Source organism: Rhipicephalus sanguineus, chromosome 1, assembly GCF_013339695.2.
Source record: "Rhipicephalus sanguineus isolate Rsan-2018 chromosome 1, BIME_Rsan_1.4, whole genome shotgun sequence".
In the NCBI taxonomy this organism is placed as follows: domain Eukaryota; kingdom Metazoa; phylum Arthropoda; class Arachnida; order Ixodida; family Ixodidae; genus Rhipicephalus; species Rhipicephalus sanguineus.
In genome coordinates, this window is record NC_051176.1 from 32,395,701 (window position 1) to 32,418,759 (window position 23,059).

Below are 23,059 nucleotides of genomic sequence, written 5' to 3' on the forward strand. Positions count from 1 at the left end.
TTGAAGCGAAATTGCAGAAAAAAAAGTTGGAGAGGATTCCTAAGCATATTCTTATGAGATAGCAAGAAAGTGTTTCTTTTCGCTAGGTTGATGAAGCACTGGCAGGGTGGTGTTTCATAGTTGTCTTATCAAGGATGAGACAATGTAGAGGCCGAATTGTATTTATGTACATGATTTGGTGCAACAAAGTGTTGCCGACAACACTTTACACGTGATAGGCAAAGATGCCATTTCCTCAGCCTCTCCTCCTCTTTCAACTTCTGTGGAAGCCCAACTGATGTGGCAGACAAGGGTGTGCTCCCTTCAAATCCGGAGTTCCAAATCTGCCTCGTAGACGTCAATATATAATAACATCGGAAATTATGGATGCTAAAAAGCTTCGGCGTCAGATTTTTCAGACTTCCTGCCCTAAATTTTAGGTCCAAAACAGCATTAATTGAGCCCCCACCTCTGCCACAACTTTCATCTCCATGTTGGAACCAGCGTTTTCTTGAGTTAATACATTTTCGACCATGGCGGAACTTGAAAGGCAGCTTTGCCACACTACGAGAGTGTGATGAGGTGAAGCATACTGAAAATGTAGGGACCCCTTCCTAGAGCACTGCACGGGCCCGGGTCGTCCAAAGCGTTTTCTGGCGGGCCCGGGCTGGGCTCGAAAGTGCAGGCCCAGGCCGGGCTTGGGCTTGAGGCTACGGGCCGGGCCGGACTCAGACCCGCTCATTAAAAGGCGTAAGTCAGGCCTTCGAGCACACGTGAACGTTATGCATTGCATGGTCTAAGGTATACTGTGCCAAGCTGAAGTTACACGTGCAAAGAGCTGGCTCTTAGTAAAGCTTAGCAATGAAAATAGAAAAACAGTTGAAGTGCTATTTTTTTTCACCAGTATAGATATAGATTGGCACTGTATATTTTCACTAACGTTTCGTCTGCTGGACCAGACTTTGTCAAAGTAACAAGTACATCGTGGTGGGTTTCCTTATAAACACGCCAGATCACGTATATATATATATATATATATAACAGCACTAACAATGGGCCAGATCACGGTTGTTCCCATGGGAGGCATAAAGATTTCGGTCTTTTATTCGAGGTTGACACATACGATACATTTCATTTATATTCCTTGGTATTACGTGCCAAAACCACGATATGATTACGAGGCACGCCGTAGTGGCACCGGATTAATTTCGACCACCTCGAGTTCTCTAACGTGCACCTAAAGATAAGTATATACACGGGTGTTCTTCCATTTCGCCCCCATCAAATTGCAGCCGCCATGGCCGCGGGAATTGCACCCGCATCCTAGGACTTAACAGCAAAACAGCTTAACTGCTGAGCTACCACAACGGGCAAAACAACATTTCGATGCATGTACACACTGGATTTTCCGTCCGATCGCCCGCTACAAAGCGCACGGCATCATTAATAATCATCAACAACTAATATCCTCTAGTGGGCCCGGGTCGGGTCGGGCCTGGTCATGAAGAAGCGCGCCCTGGATTAGTTTAGTAATGAACGCCCGGGCCCGGCCCGGGCCCGGGCCGGGCTCGGGCTGGGATCGGTCATGTACGCCCGGGCCCGGGCCTGCGCTTGGAACCACGGGCCCAGGCTGGGCTTGGGCTTCATAAAGTGGGCCCGGGCCAGGCCCAGGCCGTAAAATCCGGCCTGTGCAGTGCTCTACCCCTTCCTATTGCACGTTGACTGTCTTGGCTAAGTTCGACCGTAACGGAGCTTGGAAGGCAGCTTTGCCGCAATACGAGAGTGTAATGAGGTGAAGCATATTGAAAATCTGAAGGGGTCACTTTCAATAGGACGCTGACTGTATTCGTCTTTGGGAAGTTCGAATTGTTCGAACAGTAAAATTCCAGTGCGAATCGAATTGAATAGCAAACACTATTAGAAAAATATACGAAATCTCTAATATTCACACACCCCTAATTTGAAGCTCTAAAACAAGTGCGTTCCTCTTATTTCTTTCAGAATTTTCTACTCCTTTTTGCATTCCTACCAATACTCGCTGTATTGGTGCCTTGCCAGTTGCACTGAAAGCTTCATCTCTTGTTATTTCAACAGTGAGCAGCCCTACCACTGTTTTTTACAGCATCACAGGTAGCAAGCTGATTAAAAATAAGACATAGTATTAGGAAATAAACACAGCTGTGTTGTTTCCACAACTAGAATTCAAAAGACAGGCCGATAAAGATATGCTGACCACCTGGCGTTGAACATCAGTCTGCACTCGGCAAGCATTACCTCGTCCGCTTTTTTGCTTGCAGACAAGCCAAGGGCACAGTTACGGGGTTCTATTCTGGACTTACAATGTCATCAACCATCGCAGATTGTCACACTTTCCGATTCTTGCCACATTTTGAGTTGTGTCCTCCCGACTGCTCGCCGCTGTGCACGAACATGCGAACGTCAAGTGTCAAGGAAATCAAGGAGTGCGTTCCTCTTTAAGGAGCTTCAAAGGCCCTTGAATTTTATTTTCTGAATTCACAATTTTCGAGGATTTCTAAAAGTTGTACAATGCCTGATAAAAGTGCATTGATGTGGCTAGTATTTTTTTTATTGTTCTTGTGATACCCTCGATAATTTGACATTTGGTTTATTCAGACACTTCTTTGGAGGTCCGTGAAATCTGAATTAATGAGGTGTTACTGTAAGATAACCAAAGGCCACTGTAACATGTGGGCAGCAAAAAATGAACTAAAGAAAAACACGAGTATACACACACACAGGCCAGCCGAGAAATAATGCACTGTGGTGAACAGAACAGAATAGAAAGATGATGAACTGGAACAGTAGGAGTGTTAACACAGGATATAATAATAAAAAACAAAAGCCCACCAACCATTAGGAAGTACCGTACTATCAGAAATACGCATGTTGTAAACCGTTAAAGCTAGCATTTAGTTATCCACATAAGATTACACCAAGAGTGTACAACATGCAATGTCCACTATGACAATGTTGGCTGTAGTTCAAGGAAGGACTGCAATGGGAACATGTAACAAGAACTGAAAATAAATACAAGATTATTTGACAATACTGTTACATCAATCACATTTACTCGGCTTTCAGTAAGCTGTGATATTTCAAGTTTGAGGACCAGTGATGCCTCATCGAGAACACAAGAGAAAAGAACTTGACCTCTCCATTCGAAAGAGAGAAAGGCAACCCTAGTCCTTGACTTGGGTGTCTGGCACTAGCACAATGGTGTTCATGTGTATTCCTTGGGTTAACTGTGCTTCGTCACACTGCTGAAGCGAACCTCAGAGGCTACGTAGAAAGGAGTGCTTCACCAGGTGCCGCAGCCATCCCAGCTACTCGCAATCTTTCAACGAACTCATTCAACTCAAGTTCCTTACTTATCCTGACATTTAATTGACCCTTATCTTCAGTTAACTTATGCATATGTATCCAATATAACTATTAATTTGTTGAACCAGAACCACAGATTTGGTGGCAGTTTTATTTTTTAGAAGACTTTTTCTGGATATTCGAAAAATTGGAAGTAAGTGCTCAACTGGAAGTGCTTGTAAGAAAAAAGAGTGTCAGTCGTTGCTCATTTCTTCCACAGCAGATGCAGTGCTTGGCAGTTTCATTTTGACCCTGAGCATAGGCTGAGCGTGTGCCTTCAGAACTGCGTGGACGCTATGATCGCGTCGTTAGCGACCATGGTTTCATCCACAGCTGATGTGGCACTCAGTAGCTTCATTGTGACTTGGGATAATGTGTGTGTAATGTCGCAAAACTCAAACATGGTGGAAGCTGCTGAAGACGGCTGCAGTCCGCATGCTGGCATAGAACTTGCTACATCGTGATGTACAAACAATCAGTTGCCAGCCATTTTCCTGGCGCGATTATCGTCATGTGCATGTGGCACTGGTGGTGGTACATAATAAGGAAGAGGTTCAGAGCAAGTTTTGGGTTAATTAATAAACGGGGGTCTTGAGCCACCATCACACTGTGAACGAAGTCGCAAATAAAAAAAATCCCCCTATGCAAAATAAGTACTGGATTTACGCATTCATCAAGAAAATGATAGCGCATTGATGTATAGTTGAACCCCTTTATAAGAGACACCTGGAGTATAAGGGACACCAGTGTGCCTACACTGAAATAGGGGTTGGTCAAAAAATGGGAACATGGTATCCTGCTTATAAGAGACACCTCGTATAAAAGACAAGAACTGCTCCCTGGCGCCAGGGAGCAGTTCTCGTATAAGGGACAAGAACTGCTCCCTGGCGTGCGTCTCTGATAAAGGGGTTCAACTGTTATAGACATTTGTTTATTGTTTTCTCCATACTTTCGATGATTCGGCTTTGGGTTAATTCCGGCATTTTTGCCGTTCCTGTGAAATCCAAATTAAGGGGGGACACTGCTCTTAAAATTTTCTTCTCATTTCTTGATCGATTTTGATGATACTTGGTGAGTTTATGTATATTTGTGTGCTGATTTGAAATATGCAATTATTTTTCTAGTATAACCAGTAGTCTTTAAATACAATATATTTCATGTGCCTTTTGGGGAGGAAGATTTTTTTTAACAGAGAGAGTTACAAAGTAAATCATCATATCACAATAACCTGTAGTCAGAATTGAGTGCAATGAAACAAAAACTGACGTTCTAAGCCCATCAGAACAAAAGTTACGGTATGTTGAGCATTCGCGAAGGAAATCGCGGCTTGAAATTGACGCACTCGTGAATGTTCAACATATTGTAACTTTTGTTCTAATGGGCTTAGAACATCTATTTTTGTTTCGTTGCACTCAGTTCTGATTACAAGTTATTGTGATACGCTGATTTACTTTGTAACTCTCTTTGTTGAAAAAAAATCTGCCTCCCCAAAAGGTACAGGAAATACTTTGTATTTTAGGAACTACTGGTTATAGTAGAAAAGTAATTGCATATTTGAAATCAGCGCACAAATATACATAAACTCACCAAGTATCATCAAAATCGATCAAGAAATGAGAATAAAATTTTAAGAGCAGTGTCCCCCCTTAACAAGCTTTCACTGTACTGTATTTCGCTTCCAAGTGGTGCCATCCTTCGCATGGTGGAGCCATGGAAGAACAACGAATTGAATCCTGTTAGTGTACAGGAGGCTGAAATCAACTCCAAAAATCTAAAGGCGCCAACGCCAACACAAATGATCGTGTGGAAGAAGAAGGAGCCCAGCATACCATGCCCTCCATGCCATGTGGCAGGAGCATGACGAGGCCACTCTGCCTGACCCACTTGGCCTGCCCACTGCTGATGAACTGGTCGATGATACATTGGGCTGTGTTCATGAAGTCCCCAAACTGGGCCTCCCACATCACCAGTGCATTGGGGTTGGTCATTGAGAAACCCAGCTCAAAACCTGTGGACAAGAAGATGTGCAATTCATGGGAGAAGAGAACAGAGCCAGAAGGCTGCGACATCTACAAAATTATGGAAGTCCTGTGTGGTCCACTGTTGAAGGTAAAAGAGCACTGCACTATCAAGTCATGACACCTGAACAATATCCTTTCTTTTATCAATAATTATATTCCTGACACTTTACCGATGAGGTTATGTAAGAGTTCCACTAGTATTAACACACTCACACTCATTTATAATGAACTAGACAGTACTGCAAAATGTGCCACTTGTATAAGAACTTTGTAATACTATGCAAACTTCAACAGTTGTAAATATCAGGGACAGCCATTCTGCCACAGTTTTAGCATTCCCTCTACTGCCACCATGCTCCCATTCACTCTTGCGTATTCTGCTACATTGCCTTTGAACGTAGCACCAAAACCAACCTGAGATTTGCCAACTTTACACCTTGAGGCAAAGCCCAACTGCCCAAGCAAAAACAACTAAAAATACAACTGCTATAAAGAGGTGTGGGTTTGCTAAAAAATGCACCAGAGACCTTGAAGACATCACCTATCATTACAGAACCATGTGCACAGTCAGCATTCTTCTTTAAGAGCCAGTGATTATTATTTTACGATCAGTGGGACTTGACCGGACCCTTTAAGCATCCTCATAACCAGAATCGCACCTGTAAAACTTGCAAAGGTCTTCCCATTGTAGCCTTTAAGGCTGCACACCAGCTAGATCCTACCAAGACCATTGAGAGCAGCTGACCCTTTAATCCACACTGTATCGTATCTTGCGCCTCGTGTCCAACCCGCCCCCTCAAGATATGCTTGTGCAACGAGGGTACGCAGCCGTTCTCGTTCTGCCCAGCATATAAAGGTCGCCCAATAAAGATATGCTGTTTGTTCACATCACACTCCTGTGTCATGTCTCGCTCGATCACCAAGATGATACACACACCGTATGCCCTTTTTAGGCTTTAGGCATTTTTTTTATATTTCCTGTACTTTGCATGTTACCTATTTTTACCCCATGACCATGTTTTAGGCATTCGTTGCAACAGTACAGTGCTTAAGTATGGTTAATTTATATTAAGACACAGTTTCAATGGGTAACGCGAGAGAATCAATTGTGCAGAGAAATACGGTCATCACAATTGACATACTACTACCATTATTACCCTTTCACAGTGAAACACACTGAACATGAAACAGAACTGATGGAGTCAAGAGAGAGGAGAATAAGGAGATTAACCAGAACAAGGACAGATGCTGAGATGTGCTATTGGTGTCAAATGAAACTTGAACAGTGGAGCGCATGGATCAATCATTAGCAAAGCTATAGTGCACGCCGTCACCAGTCATCACCACTGACAGGCACGCATATCCGGTTTGGCAGGACTGCCGCGATCACTCTATAGTACAATATTTTCGCTTGTCTTGTTCTGACATGTTGATATGGTGATAATGGTGGCCGGCGTGGGCGTGCCAAATGCTTTTGATCGTTTTCACTTTTACTTTCTTTGATTTCTTTTATTTTTAGTTCGTTTCGAATATCAGAAGTAGAACAGACGCGAAAATATCGGAGTTTAAGGGGATTGTGCAGTGCTGCCAAACCGGATGTGCGTGCCTGTCAATGGTCACTGCACTGGCTGCACCTTTGCTAATGCTTGATCCACGCACTCTGCCGTTCGCGTTTCATTTGACGTTGATAGTACACTGTATCAATTTTTGTCACGTGGGGTTCATTTTATTGCACACCCAAAATGCAGTACACAAGCATTTTTGAATTCTGCACCCAAGGAAATGAGGCCACTGTGGTCAGGAATGAAATCTGCAAATTGTGCCAAGCAGCAGAATTCCCCAGCTAGCAAGTCAGTGTAACAGATAAAACAGTGAGGCATTGTGGTAAGCAAACCATGATGTTGCACGGTTAACTGCTATACTACGACAGCACTGCTAAAACAAAACATAGCAAAGCAGCTTTCTGGCTCAGGAAAAAGAACTCTTTTACTTAAGCTGCAACGCAGCAGACAAATATTTTTTTTTTGCAGCAACTTCATTCAGAGCATGATGAATGATACACTTTGTACACAGACAAAGCACCTTGCAGAAAACATTTTTTCTAGCTGTTCTTGTTGACATTTCTTTTTAGAAGTTCATATTTGAGTTATCAGCCACCTCCAACTTGTATTGCTGCTTCAGAAATCAGTCTTCTATGTCATCCCTTTCTTGTTCTCCTAAACTCTTAGATTTTGTCTCTCCAGGTTGAGAGCAATCCACTAGCTTGTGATCACTACACTTTACCTTGTCCACCACTTCTCTGCACATTATGAAATCGCTTTTTGTTTCCCCACGTCACCCGCCACGGTGGTTTAGTGGCTAGGGCGCTGATCCACAGGATCCAATTCCGGCCCCATTTTCCATGGAGCCGAAAATGCTGGAGGCCCGTGTGCTTAGATTGAGGTGCACGCTAAAGAACTCCAGGGGGTCGAAATTTCCTGAGCCCTCATCTACAGCGTCTCTTGCAATCATGTCGTGGTTTTGGGACATTAAACCCCTACAATTATTATTATTTTCCACATCACCTTACTATTTCTACAATTACTCAAGAAGGTGCTTGTTACACGGAGTCTATTTCTTTCTGTGAATAAAGCTGCCCATTAATTTTGCCTCAGTCTGAAATATGCTAGGATCCTGTTAGATCAGATTGTAGAGTGACCGCCCCAGAATGCTTCAGTCTCAAGTTCAATCCACAGAAAAGGACAAACTGTTGTTCAACCACACAGGTTTATTTTGTAGAAACACTAATGGGTTCCTTTAGTACCTTGGTGCACGGATGACAATTTTTGATTTCATGCTTCTACGACCATTCTAATATTGAGCAGTCCACAGATGTGCATGTGCACAGAACAGGCACGAATGAAACACAACATATTTGTGAGTAAAAGAGCTCACCGAGTACACCATACTCCGATAGAGAGCTGTTGCAGACTGTGTAAGGCGCCTGGTCTGGCCACAGGTGACACAGGGGTCGGTAGGTCGTCTTGTCGATCGTCTGATGGTGCAGCACGTGATGCCGGTGACTGTCACAGGAGGAGCAGAGTATCTCAAAGCCCCGAAAATGCCAAGAACCACATTGTAGGCCGAAAAAACCTACACTCATCTTAACATAGCCAACAGTGTGACAGAACACTGTCTTGTCGGGTCAGCAGAACAGGTCACTGTTTATGTCAAAAACACAATGGCACTCATTTTAAGTAACCTCGGGCGGCATTGGCAAACTCGTTTTCCATAAGTGCAGTTCGTCACAGTCACCATGGTGATCATGCTGCCATCACCATGTCATCGAGAACCCATAATAGGTACAATAGATGCCCGAGCACCAGCCTATCACCAGGTGCTTATACATAGGGAAAAATTTTGTCATTACAGCTGCTTGCAGAGAGCCTACCCACAAAAACTTTTGCAAAAATTTCTGCGGGAGCCGCAAGATTCTCGCCCTTTTACCCGGAGACAATCACTACACTGACCACATCTTCCATCGTTCCCGCTGTAAAAACACCACTAGTGGCATTACGAGCAAACAAAAAAATAAACTTGTACGAAGAAAAGCGTTGAGTAAGGCACAACGGGATGAAGATAACGCAGCATTTTGTGGCGTGGAGGTGAAGCACTCGGCTGCTGCGACAACCACTGACAGGGCAGCGGCATATATTTCCTGAATTTCTCTTAAGCCAATAAATGATCCTAGTCCGTTTTGTAGCCTGTTAAAATTCGCGTCTACAGATTTGCGACTAGAAAAAGAAACATCCAATAAAGCGAAATTGAAAAATTACACTTTTATAGAAAAGAAATATGATAAATTCTGAGGTCTTACTTGCCAAAACCATAACCCAGTTGTGAGGCACACCATAGTGGGAAACTTAATCTTGACCACTGTTGCGGTGCTTGAAAACATGCCTAAATTTAAGTGCACGGGTGTTGTTGCATTTCACCCCATTGAAATGCAGTCACCATGGCTGGGAATCGTTTAACACTTAAGGGGGCACGTGGCAATTAAAACTACTTTTCTTAGTTATGGGGATAAAGTGATGAAATTTGGCATGCTGATATCATAACTGAAATTGGTTTTGAGCTATCTGCTGTAGTTTTTGAGTTACAACACTTGATAGACTCTCATTGTCCTCCCAAAATTAATTAATGAATTCGGCATATGCTCGCCAAGATTTTTGCATAAGGATATTCACAGGGGCTTATTCTGTGCCGTAAAACTGTTGGTGTATTTTTTTTAATATCCAAGTAAGCCCACAACAAATTTTTCAAATGTCCTGTACATATTGTCTTACTAACAACTTCCACAAAATGCCAATTATAAAAATCTGTATGATGTGCAGACAGATATGGGCGGCTTTACGTAAGGCACTCACCAATGTTTCAGGATCTCAAGTGCAAAAAACGGAATGGTTATATCTTTGTTTGTTGTGAAATGGCACAGGGACGACTGACAGCAACTGCACAAAAAATGAAAGCTGAGCAAACGCAACTCAGAAGGGAGCTGGTTCTATTTTTTATGGAGAAATGCAGCATTGTGGCTACCTTGAGCTCCGACGTCTCCTCTTTATGATGATGCCAAGATGGCGGCACTAAGCCAAGAGAAAGCTGCAAGATTCGCATGTTCTAAAGCCCCATTTTCCCAGTTTTTGACGACAGCACACCAGTAAAGTGTTTTTTTTTTTTCTGAATATTTCACCATGATGCAAGAAATGGACTGAGGATTGCAAAAAATAATAACAACAATAAACTGATAAATTGAACATTTTGGCCAAATTTACCATTACCATTGCCACGTCCACCCTTAAAGGGGTACTGACACAAAATTTCGCGGCCGAGATAGCCTGCTGGATCGATTCCCGTGTACGTGCGTTTACCATCTGCAAAATATCGGCAGCGAATAAAGCTTGGAAGGTATTTTATATGAATTTTGAAGTTCACGAGCGCCATCCAGCATTACAGGCCGCACCTAGTGCATTGACACCCTCGGAGGTGACCCGAGGTGACCCCCCTACTTCCTCTACGTAACCGTTGCAGCCGGTACAAGTTATGATGACGTCGTAGCCGCCATTTCTGTTTTGACGCGCTTCCCGACGAATCGCCCCTCGCCAGCGGGTCAAACCTGAAGTGATTCGCCACGTCGAAAATTCCTTCCATCCCTGCCGCAAGAAAATCATCGCCATCAGACGACGATGAGCCCGGCAAAGACAGACCGCGCGGAAATGCGTCACTGTTCTGTGTGCTCACGTGACCGACCGTTTCATTCGCTAGGTGGTGATAGTTGCACTCGGCGGCTTGTCGTTTTTGGAGCTCTGTCAAACCGAAACTGAGGCTGTGTCGGTAATGAGGAGCTTGTAATTAATTATCTGTCGCGTGCTGCAGCAAACGATGTGCCGTGTTATGACTAACAGGCCCCCAGCAACACATTGCAGCAAAAAAACGCGGGGCGAAAATTTTTGTGTCAGGACTCCTTTAACAGCACAACCAGCTGGCTGTGCTGAAAGCCCAGTGAGTGTAACGAACAGCTTCTGACAGCAGCTGGTTGTTACACCGTTTATTAATTTTTTTATTCCCCCCTCCCCTTTTTTCAAAAAATAAAGCTTGTACATCCAACACATCGTTTGCATTAAGACAATGTTTACAGCACACAGTGCCTAAAACAGTAAGCCTATGCATAGTTGATGTAGGCAGAACAGCACAAGGAAAATTGCATGCCTATCTTCTTCTTGTGTATCACCGCAAGTTCCTTTGAGAGTGAAGATAACACGCCAATAGGGCACCAGTGATGCCTGCCCCCCCATTTCTTGGTGTATGCTAAAAGGGTGGATTCAGGGCAGATGTTTCGCAGCCCTCTGGTAAAGGTGCTTTTGTTCTTCAGAGCCAGAAACTTTGCGAACATCTGTCGTAGCACAAGCTGTCAAAAGCTACGATGTCATGGCAAGCTTGTATGGGATGGCAACTTTAAAGCTGTGGTGTCACCCATAATCTTTTTACAGCTTCGCTGGTTCACCAGGGTGTGAAAAATGGCTACAGTGGTCTTTGGTATTGTGGAATTGAAACTTCGAAATGCAGGTAAAACTGTTTTTCTCTTTAATTGTCTTTAAAGCAACTATGCACTTGAAGGTGTATACTTGTTACAAAAACAATACTTCGAAACTGTTCATAATGTTACTGAGAAATTTTTCAAGAACATCACAAGTTTAGCGGTACTGTTTTCATACTTGTGCCACCGTAACGCAATCCTCTAAACCATGGGTACTCAAAGTAGGTTCTGCGGAACACAGGGGTTCCATGAAGAACGTCTTTGGGTTCCGCGAACGGCCAGAACGAATGCAACTCGCTCCCGTTTTACCCCCGTTAGCAACTAGTTTATTTATTTAGACAAGTAAATTTGCATTGCATTTGGCATTTAACAAAGCCATCGCATGCCGCATCCTCGCATCGGGTGTCTGCGGGTAGCGAGAGACCCACGTGGTAGCAGTACTAAAGACTCGTCGTCTAGTGTGTGCCATGAAACACATGACTTGTGGACCCGAGGTGACAGAACGCACGAACCGCTGGTAATTCATGCTCATGAGCGTTCAAACCAGTTCAAATTACATTAATGGGTACCTCGTTGCTTTATTTGTGGCTCATGGCGCGTTGGCAATCATGTGGCACAGCTTTCATACACGGTGATTTGCCACTGCTCTATGTCGGATTTGTAATCAAAACGCGCAACAAGCACTTTGATACGCGTAAGAGGGCTACACCAACATTTAGGCTTAGCACTACAACCGGTGCATCGGTCGACGGCCGTATCACTGTGCAACTGGCATGCCTCCTTTTTTTTTTGTTTCGCAAAAAAAAAACGGGCCTCTGTACGTCCGGCGCTTCGTTTGTATGAACACACTGCTTAAGCTGCACTGTGCCTGAAGCATGCAGCGTATGGTTGGTGGCCGCTTTACGAGACTCGCGGAGCGGAGCGAATCGCAAGTCTGTATGATCGGGAGTTTTGCATCAATGGCGAAGGCCTTCGATATTATAGAAGAGAGAATAGGCAGTGTTAATACTGTGGTTGCGCGCCTCGAAAGGTGTTCTCACCTACCCCCCACCCCCCGCTTTCGATTGTATTCATGCTCAAGAAAAAGGTAGGGGGGTTCCACGGCACTCTGGAAAAGCCGTTGGGGTTCCCCAAGGCCAGAAAGTTTGAGAACCCCTGCTCTAAACATTCAAAGTTTACTCTAGGACACAATGCAGTCTATTATTTGAGAGATGCACTCCCTTTGGCACTGAAGCAAATGCCCTGAGAGCATGGTAAGCAGCAAAAGCAAGGAGCACACCTGAATGTTCCCCGTTCAACATCCTGTCCACTGAGGCGCACGTGGATGCCCTCCTTGAGCAGGGAGCCAAAGGCCATGGCTTCGCCAAGGGCCCAGTCAGCCATCTTCTGCTCCACCATCTCGAGACGTGCCTTGAGGATACGTCGTAGACCCGGGTGGATCTTGAAGTTGCCCGGTGGGGGTGAGCTGAACGCAATGCCTATGTGTTGCAGGATGTCCTCTGGCACGCCCGTTGGGTCACACTTTATGGGATCACGCTCCCCGAAGAAACCTGCAATCCACATTACTAATGACTTACCACACACAAAAACAAGCGTGGTTGTTCTGACAAAACCCCAAAGTATATGCATATGGGGCGGTAGATTGCATTATAAAAATTTTTTCCTAATTCCTGCCAGCCGCCATGGAACCTACCATATTTACTAGGATTGTGCGAATATACGAGCACTTCGAATATTCGAATGAATATTACAGTATTCTTATTCGCTTCGAAACGAATTTTAATTATTGGAAATTTCGAAGTATTCGAAATGAACGAATACACATATAAACTGCATGTAACCCCCCCCCCCCCCTGTAGAGGTGGCTTCACTACAGTGGAGGGGTGCTATACCGTGAATACGCCTATCCAGGGGCAATCAGAACTGCCGCGAAGCCACACTTCAAGGTAAATGAAAATACTACACTTGCACGATTCATCATTTTTTAAGTATAGTAAACTTTAAAACGTAATGTATTCTATAGTTTAGCACTTGCATTCTACCGGAAGTCAAATCCTGCTACTGTTCAAAGTTGCTTCCACTTCCCTTTGCCCATGCCTTGCTTTAACTTTTAAAAAATTTTGTGCAGGTTAGTTGGGTCAGGACAAGTATGCTCATTTTTCTTTTATAATATGTGATATATACTATTTGAATTCGCTTCGAAATTATTTGACCAAATTACTACTCGTTTCAACTTTGCTTCAAACCTAAAATTTACTATTCGCACAAGCCTAGTATTTACACAATTTAAGTCTACCCGAATGTAGGTTGACCACTCTAAATCACATATCAAAAGAAAAAAAAAATGTGCAAGCACATTTCACATAGGAAATTTATTAATGCATTCACTGGACTGACTACACGCATTCACTCGTCATCGTCAAGCCAGCCCGATTCATGAACTCCGATGCCCAGGCCCTGCTGGCCTTGAAGTGTGTCCTTGGCATTCCCGTTTCCGACGTGAAGACGCGGGGCTTCCCGCATGACAATTTTGCGTGCCAACAGGAGACCGATTGCGTAGTTAGTTCATGTATGCTGCAAGCTACGGAAGGGGTCCAGAATTATGCCCGCAGAAACACCAGTGCTTGGCGTCACAAGGAAAAATACGGTCACACTGCAATTTGCCACAGCATCCATTAACCCTTTCAGAGTCAATGGCCTACATCTACGTCCTCCACGAACACCTTCAAAATGGCCAATGGTGTACATGTTTAAAAAGCGCACTTTTTTTATCATTTCTTTTGCTAGGCTTGTGCTGCCACACTGTGGAAATGTGTGGAATTTTTTTCTTGCGCCGATGTCTCTCAGTTTTTTTCGTTATGCTTTACTACAGCGGTGCACCGGCTATCGCTTGCGCATCGGGTGGCTAGTTTCGATTTCGTCCTTCGGACAGTTCCAGCTTCTTACACCCTCAAAACTGATGGCTGTCTGGTTTAGAGTCTCTCCCGCTGCAACCACTGCGCTACTCTCTCGTTTATTGCTCATCGAGGCGCGATTACATCGGTTTCCATGCAGGTGCTGACTTACACGTACGATGTCACCGTGGTTGAATTTCCTGTTTCAGAGACTCATGAAATTTAATTCAGTCTCGCTGGTGACAAGACAAATGATTATTATAGGTTTTTCACTTTTTTTTGCTTTCTAGACATGCACACTACCATACAATTTCTTTCTTCAGTGCGTAATTCGCTTATGCTATCAAAGTGTGCGCCGGCTGTTCTGCGCTTATTTTTGTACGTATGTGAATCATGTTTACAGTTAAAACTCGATTTAACGAAATTCAATTTAACAAAAGTCCCAATTTAACGAAGATACCCAGATTCCCTATCAGATGCCCATAGGGTCTAATTCTTTGACTAACTTGAAGTAACGAAACAAATTTCGTGATCTGTCCCGATTTAACGAACCTTTTTTCAAAAAATGAGATGGAGAATTGATCATTTTTGGTTTGTTTTGCAGAGAACGCACCAAAAGTTATTGATTGTGAGCCAACGGCAACACCGCGGAGCACCTTTGTCCAATTTAAACTGCGCATAACGAATAATTTTGGGTTGTGTCTACCAGATGGCGCCAGCAGTAAAAACTACAGTCGGATACAACTTTAGAATGCAGGAGAGGCCCCGCCCAGACGACCGAAGCGCGGCAGCTGAACGCCTCCGCGACTAAAGAAATAGTCCTGCTCATGCACGCGCTGATGTTCTCCGAAGGCGGAGCCACCGGCCGTCCCGCTCATGACGTCAGTCCCCAGTACGCGCCCATTGGTGCAGGCTTGTGTTCATCCGCCTTTGAGGAGGAAATGCCACTGCCTTCTAAAGTTGTATCCGACTACAGTGCAGACCACTTATAACGTAACCGCATATAGTGCAGGACCGGTTATAATGCGGTCTTTTTCGACTCCCGTTTACCCTCCCATAGAACCGCATGTATACGCATACCGCTTATTATGCAGTCCCCCAAGATGAAATACCGTTTATAATGCGGTTGCGAGAAAATATTTCTGACAAACGCGGTAGCGAGTGAGGTACGCCGCTGGGGAGGGAGCGACGAGGTCGTTACGAAGGGCGAGGGCACGCACAGTGAACGAACGAGGGGCGGAGGGAGGAAAAAGACCGCGGCAGCGCTGTGCGGGCTCGCCGAGTGGGGAAGGATGGTGGTTGCCTAGGCGACGGAGTAGCCTTTGCACCGGCGGCGGCAAGGCTCCGCGGCCGCTTGCCGGCAGCGCGTTACGCGTGGAACGTACGATCGCGTCCTCATCAAGTGCACTTTAAAGTAAGTTTCCTGTCGGGAAAAGCGTCGTCATCACACTTGCTACAGATATCGCGTTTGCTACCTCGTCCGGAAATTGAAAAGTTTTGCGGCTTCATGACGCGAGCTTTCGCCTTTTCTGCCAGTGCGCGGACTTAAACGAGCTTGGCGGGCTTTTGTCGCCGTTGATCTCCCAGCCGCGAACATAAACCGCACAAACTTTGTATCATGCGCGCTGTTCTTGGGTTAGTGCTTGAGTGCGATCTTTTCAACGTCCGATCTTCATGTTGTCTTGGAGAAACTTCCCACAACATGCTGAACCGCACGCTAGGCCTAATCAGCGTTGGTTGCTTTTCGGTAGCGGTCGCGGGCGATGAAAGTTGCGGTTTTGTGCGGAATCAACGAAACTTTTTGCGATGGCTGCACTTGAAGGGAAGAGAATCATATCGTTAATGAAAACGAGGGCATGGTTGGCACATGCAACTCTCGAAAGGTGGTTCCGGATTCGATTGCAATGTCTTGGACATCGCGTGCGCGCCCGTGAAATCGAACGATCGGTACCGCTCAGCACGTGAAATTTCGGTCGCGATTCGACATGGATTCTGTGTAATGCACATACCTCGAGGTGGCCTGAAACGTAGTGGGCGAATTTCCGCGAAGGCACTTTGTTTTGTTTGCTTTTTCCCCCCGTGTTCATTTCGTTGGCAATGCGTGTCTTTGGCGGTTAATTTTTGAACATTCGGAGATTTAAGTGGTTGTAAGCGCCCCAAATCGCATATGTCGATTATCGGACACGCGAGGCTACATGCTCAACACGTTTTGCGCAAGTGCAGCCTTTGTAGAAGGTTGTTTTGGTTATAGTGCGGTACCACTTATAGTGCGGATATTCGCGACTCCGGCGACTTACGTTATAAGCGGTCTATACTGTATAGGGGTGTACGAATATTCAAACTTTCCAAAATTTTGCAGTTTATATGGCGTCACTGCTTGAGCTAAGCATGTACGGTTTCCCTGGCACGAGTGTTACGGAGACTCGGTGTGTGACATGAGAGCTATTTTTTGCTGCGCTTTATCGACTTCCTGCTTGTTACGGCAGTCGAGATTTGTGTCGTCTGCAGCGAGTTCCGTCAGGTTGTTTCCCCTGTCACATCTAGCGACGAAGGCGCTGGTGGAGCAATGCACGCAATGAGCCACGCGTGCATGCAATGACACACACCCCTTGCGTGCTTTCCCTCGATCACACAACGGATGAAGTGCAAGGTGCAATATGATTTTATCGCACTTGGACTACGTAGAACACTGCAGCAACTGTGATGGCAGAGTTTTGCTTGGGAGTGTCCCTGTCATTTCTATCGCAACAAAACGAATATCTGCCAGCGAGATGGAAGACAGCAGAAAAAATAAAGCGCACCACTCCAGGGCGAATCCAGCCAGTCCCGGTTGTAGGACTTGTCCTCCTTCTCAGCATTCTTGTAAGCCTCTGACAGGATACTTTCATACCGCTCCTTCTCCTCCTGCATTTTGGAAGTTGAGAACTCTTTAGAACCTCTAACAAGAACCACAGCAGCATATGTTCAAAGTTTCTCACTGATAAATAGGCCTAGCTTATACAGAAAAATTCCAGAAACAGGAACCTACGTTACACAGTTAGCCCAGCTGTGACCAGCTTTAATCACAGAGGTAGTCTGCCCTGTCCTGCTGAAAACCACAGCTGCCCATTGTACAAATTTAAGCTTATGCTTGATCAACAGCACGGCTAAACAGTAGTGCAGCCACATGTTTCATAAAGAAGGCGTGCTGCAAGAGGTTTATACAGGTGAAAGCACATAGTGCAACCAGTCACAAGCACACACTGCTGCTCATCTGTGGCCTTGTGCAAATAAAAAATTGTACGGCTACTGACAAAAGGGAATACTGTGTGCCCCTAAAAACTCACTGTTTTCTTTGCTGCCATGCTGCTGCCCGCAAATGGTTTTCGCAAACTTGAGGCCACCAGCAGAGGCAAGGTGAGCCCAAGTCATGAAGTATGCAAATGCCCAAACCATAGTGGTACACAGCCTATATGCTAATGCAAGACTGCAGTACACACACCTTAGACTGACTTATTCAAAGTGGAGTGGCTCCAGACAATACAAAGTGCAAAGGGAACTTACTCGGTGCAGTAAAAGCTATGATCTTTTGCTTTTCTTTTTATTGCTGCATTTCTCTACGATACCACACTGGAAACACTAATGGCTTCACTTCACAAGGCTTCTGGGTGTACACCTTTTGACAGGTGATAGGTCATGCAGGCTTGTGTAAACTGTGCACAGAGTAATCCCAATTCAAACAGTTGTCACATGCCACTAGAGGACAAGAAGCTGCCAAGAAGTAAGCTGTCAATCACCTCAATCTCCTTCTCAGAGACAACGCCTTCGTCAAGTAATTTGCGCGAGTAAATGTCGAGGAGGGTTGCTTGCTTGCGGATTTTGGTGTACATGAGCGGTTGTGTGAACATGGGTTCATCCACCTCGTTGTGGCCATTGCGTCGGTAGCCCACCTGCGCCACAACAGCAGACACAAGTTGGCAATAGTACTACATGGCAGCAAATTGTTCAGGCAGCATACTACACACACATATTGCTTGAGAGACAGTTACTTGAAGACAGGGTAACTAACAGTGGCAAACACAAGTAAGACTAGAGCAGCAAGATCTTTTTCAGGATCAGTTCAACAGAAAAAAACTTCTTCAAATGTTATTAACATCAGGCCAAACTGCTACATTCATGGCAGTACCGTGCAATGTTGCAGATTTCAGTCGTTCAAGCGCATCTACAGATGCCTACATGAGATGGCGTTCAATCTTTTCTTCAGAATGCAATTTTTTTTTTAGGAATATAGCCATAATCTGTAAAGTCACAGGAAACAATTTTTTTTCAATAATTCTGAGAGGCTTATTTCCTGTTTATTTCCTGGCAACATCAACACTCATCTCGGAATTCAGGCCAGCACAATGCTTGCCAGAATCCAAGATGATCGTGAGTTTATGAGCAAGAATGCTGCTCATAAACTCTCGATTCATTCAAATCGATTTCATCAAAGATGAACACACACAAAGATGTCCTCATCTGTGATGGCACGTCGATTTGACTCACTGTGGCAAACAGCCATTACAGAATGAATAAAATAGAGGAAGAGTGCTTCAGGCCACTATTTTCAATCATGCAGGACAAAAAAAAGAATGCCTTTTTGTAATTACCTTCTTGTTGCAAACCTCCTTCATTCACTATTTTCAAGTGACATATTTGTATGGACTTGTTACCATATTTTTTTATGGGAGGCCCTTCTGATATGAGAAACAAGTTATCACGGTCGCTTCGAGTTAGTCTTAAGTGAGTCACCAGAAAGAGTAGGATTTGGGGATTCCTTCGGTGAATAAAAGTACACTGATGTAACATGTTTGTTTTCTTGATGACCTCGGTAATTAGATCTTCACTTAATTTGGTCAATTTTGCTGGTCTCAAGAAATTCAGTTTAAGGTTTTACTGTATAAATTTGGCTATCTTTATGTGCAACATGCTGCCAACAAAGAAATGTGGTGGCACTGCAAATTTTGCCAAAAGTATGAACTAAGGGCTTTTTTTTTTCTTCCTCTTTCCCAAAGCTGTGGTAAACATTCTAAGGTCTCTCAAATGACCCTGCAGTCGAGGACACAATACTTGTTGGGGTATTACATCCCAAAACCACAATATGATTACGAGAGACGCCGTAGTGGAGGGCTCCAGAAATTTCGACCACCTGGGGTTCTTTAACGTGCACCTAAATCTGAGCACATGGGCCTCTAGCATTTTGCCTCCTTCGAAATGTGGCCGCAGCAGCCAGGATTCGATCCTGCGACCTTCGGGTCAGCAGTCAATGTGATGAAGTACAAATGATAACAAGTATAGCACTTTGAACTCTTGGCAGAAAGCACAGTGGACAATGTATTGCCTCATCTGGCTTTCCGTGACTCCTTCTGATGTGTTTATAGAACGGCTGGCCAAGTCAGAATCAGTGCTTCCCACTGGCGCATAGTGCCAATCATTCAGTGCCATTAGCATGCGGTGCATCTCTTACTAGGTGCAAGTCCTCCTTCCACTAGAATGCTGTCAGTGAGCTCGCATGTTGCCAGCAGACTGCACCCACATTTGGTGCAAGTATGTCCAGCAAGCCAAGATTATATACACACCACCCTTTGTACACTAGTATCAATAACTCCTTTTGTACACTTGTAACGCATGTTTTCTTCAAGTCTTTTGAGACGTCCGTTTTTTGTGAGTTTTCCCAATCATTCTGACAACTGCTGTTCAACAATGCTTGTACATCTCAAACTGTCAAACGGGTTTGAGTTTATTTACCACATAGAGAGTTTTACAGTAAGTGGACGGGGATAAAAGCTCCATGAAAACAGCTTCACTAGCCCCACATCCCCAGGTTCACAGCGGCAACAAGATGGCAAAAGCAAAGTACATCTCAAAGACGGTGCGAATGAACAATACACATGCTATGCAACTTCATTCCTCCATTCTTACCAGGTCAATGACACAATCTTTCCCGTAGCGGCTGCGCCACTCGGCAGCCACTGTTGACACGTGCACGACAGCTTCAGGATCATCGGCATTCACATGAAAGATGGGCGCATTGACCACACGGGCAACATCCGTGCAGTAGGGAGAAGAACGTGCCACCCGAGGATCAGTGGTGAAGCCAATCTGCACACAAGAATCTCTCTCATAGGCTTTCGAAACCAGACTGTTCAGATCCTTTCATAATGCAAAGGATGGGAGACCGATGGAAGAAAGACACAGACAACAGTGCTGTCAAACAATTTTCTTGCTCCTTGACTTCGCACATGCAGACTCTCTACAGCTTACAGTGATTGGTAAGCTATTCCTTGTATCATTTATTTTATTTATTTGTTTTTCTCCTCACCGCTGCTGTTTTGAGTTTTTGTTCCACCAGACTCCTGTCCTTTGATCTGTCTTAAATTCCATATATGCCACACCAACTCAACCAGACTTCCACTTTAGCCACAATTTATAGGTACAGTCAGAGGTCCTCTAAATATTCCCCAAAATAATGATGACCGAATAATAGTCAGCACATAATTTTGTCCGTGACAATTCAAGCAATACAGTTAAATCCCGCTATAATGAATACCACTATAACGAATACCACTACAACGAATAATTCCAGATTCCCTGTCAGCTGCCCATAACAAACAATGCGAAAAATGTCTTGTCACAACGAACACTTTTTCTGGGTATTTTCGCTTGAACGAAGTTTTCACGAGTGCCACCACATAAGGAGAAGAAGCTTGCCTAGGATTGCCGCAAAATTCTGCTAGAAACTCGACCATTTCTCGTTGCCAGAGCCGTGTGGCTCCATCGCAACATCAGTCTCTTCATCGGAGACATGCTTTCTGCCACCACAAGCACATCCCGGTAAATTATTCGCCATTGAGATGCTCGGCGACAGATCGTCCATCCGTCATGATGCTGCCGGCGGGTTTGATGCGCGTGCGAGTTGTGGAAGAATTGTTCTTCGAGAATTCCCGCCATTGTTTTGACGTATGTAGCACTCAAAACAAAACTACTGATTGTCGTCACAAGCCCTGCGATCGTGAATGCCATCCACGGCGTTTTGAAGGCACACGCGCGGCCCAGCGCGCACCTAGTCCAAGCGTAACTACATTCTGCTGCAACCGCTGCAAACACAAATGCGGTCGTGTTGACGCGATCATGGGAGACCACGAAAGTACGCACACCGACTCAAAGCAATGCTGCGGTCAAAACCGTGGTAGACCCGATCAGAGATAGCAACGACGCAGTTCTGAAGGCACGCGCACGGCCAGCACGCACAGATTGAAAACGGAACTATTGTTTGCTGCAACCACTGTGCAGAAAACCGCGGTCGCTATCGTCGCGATCATTGATAGCAAATACACTCAAGTAAGCGGCTAACACACTGGAAGAAAAATTAAAGGCAATAAAGTCGTAAAACGGCATGAAGCGTTTCGGCTTTCCTTTCGCTCGCTTATATCTGTGGTAGTGCGGAGCAATCGGCACTTCGTTTTCCATTAGCCTCTAGTAAACTTTGGCACGTTCCTTCCTGGCGCTACGCGCTCGGCACGCTTCGAGGGTAGCCTGCATATACAGTAAAACCTCGGTAATTTGTACTCGGTTAATTGGGAATCCCGGATAATTTGTATTATTTGCGCAGTCCCAAATTTTTACATGTAAATTTAACCGGATAATTGGTGCGGCCAGTCTGCGACTTCCCGGTTAATTGGCACACTTGGCCGCGACTTCCAAGATATGCAAAGGGTGTTGCGAATCTCGGAGGCTGTAACTAAAACATGCATTTTTTTTTTGATGTACGGATCTCGAAGGCCATGTTTTTTTTTACCGGAAATACGTCGTAGACGCCATGTTTTAGCAATTGCCAGGCGGCGATGCGTGCGGTTGCGATCATGATCATCATCATCTCAACAGCGATGTTAGCCACTCTAGCGAAGTGAATGTTTTGTGGAGTCTTTGTGCCATTTGGATGTCGGCTGGCGAGCATTGTGCGATTCGGTGCGACTGCTCCATTTGTCTCCTGTCTCCGCTTGAGTGTCTTCCCTGTGAATTAGTTGATTGAGGTGTGCTTGGAAGGAAGATGCCGAAGTACAAGAGCTTGTCCCTGCACGAAAAGGTGTGCTTAATTGAAGAGGCCAGCAAGTCGACGGCGTCGAAAACGGCTCTCGCCGAAAAGCACCACGTGCCTCTGTCAACGCTGTGCAACATCATCAAGAATAAGGAGAAAATTCTCGATGCTTACAGCAAGACGCACTCGTCAAAGCGTACACGAGTACGCCCGCCTACGTACGCCGACGTTGAAGCAGCTCTAATCGACTGGCTGCAGAAAGCCAACGCAGCACACCTTCCTGTGAATGGGACCATATTGCGTGAGAAGGCCAACCAGCTGGCGCAGCAACTTGGACATTCTGAGTTTAAATGCAGCAATGGATGGTTTTGCCGATTTAAGGAGCGCAACAACCTGACATTCGTGACTGTTTGTGGCGAGAGTGGCAGCGCGGATCAGTCTGTTGTCGACGGCTGGAAGCAGCACACCTTGGCTCCACTACTCGCCAAGTACGAAGCAGCAGATGTTTACAACCTTGATGAAGCTGCTCTGTTCTACAAAATGTTGCCTACGAAGACGTTCGCTTTGAAGGAGGCAGACATTAAGGGGCGGAAACAGAACAAAGATAGAATCACTGTTTTGTTTGGTGCAAGCATGTGCGGTGAGCACAAGCTGC

General features: G+C 45.0%; 1 protein-coding gene across 2 annotated transcripts in view; it reads right to left on the reverse strand.

The window, feature by feature from the left end:
* LOC119390243 (2-oxoglutarate dehydrogenase complex component E1) overlaps nt 1-23,059 on the reverse strand; it is a 126,417-nt gene that overhangs the window by 25,098 nt on the left and 78,260 nt on the right. For both annotated transcript variants that reach the window (XM_037657826.2, XM_037657819.2), the window contains exons 11-16: nt 20,289-20,468; nt 18,125-18,277; nt 17,150-17,252; nt 12,734-13,004; nt 8,316-8,443; nt 5,190-5,368 (exon numbers count right to left, since the gene is read on the reverse strand). In XM_037657826.2, coding sequence (XP_037513754.1) covers nt 5,190-5,368; nt 8,316-8,443; nt 12,734-13,004; nt 17,150-17,252; nt 18,125-18,277; nt 20,289-20,468 — 1,014 coding nt within the window. The remainder of the gene's footprint in view (nt 1-5,189; nt 5,369-8,315; nt 8,444-12,733; nt 13,005-17,149; nt 17,253-18,124; nt 18,278-20,288; nt 20,469-23,059) is intronic.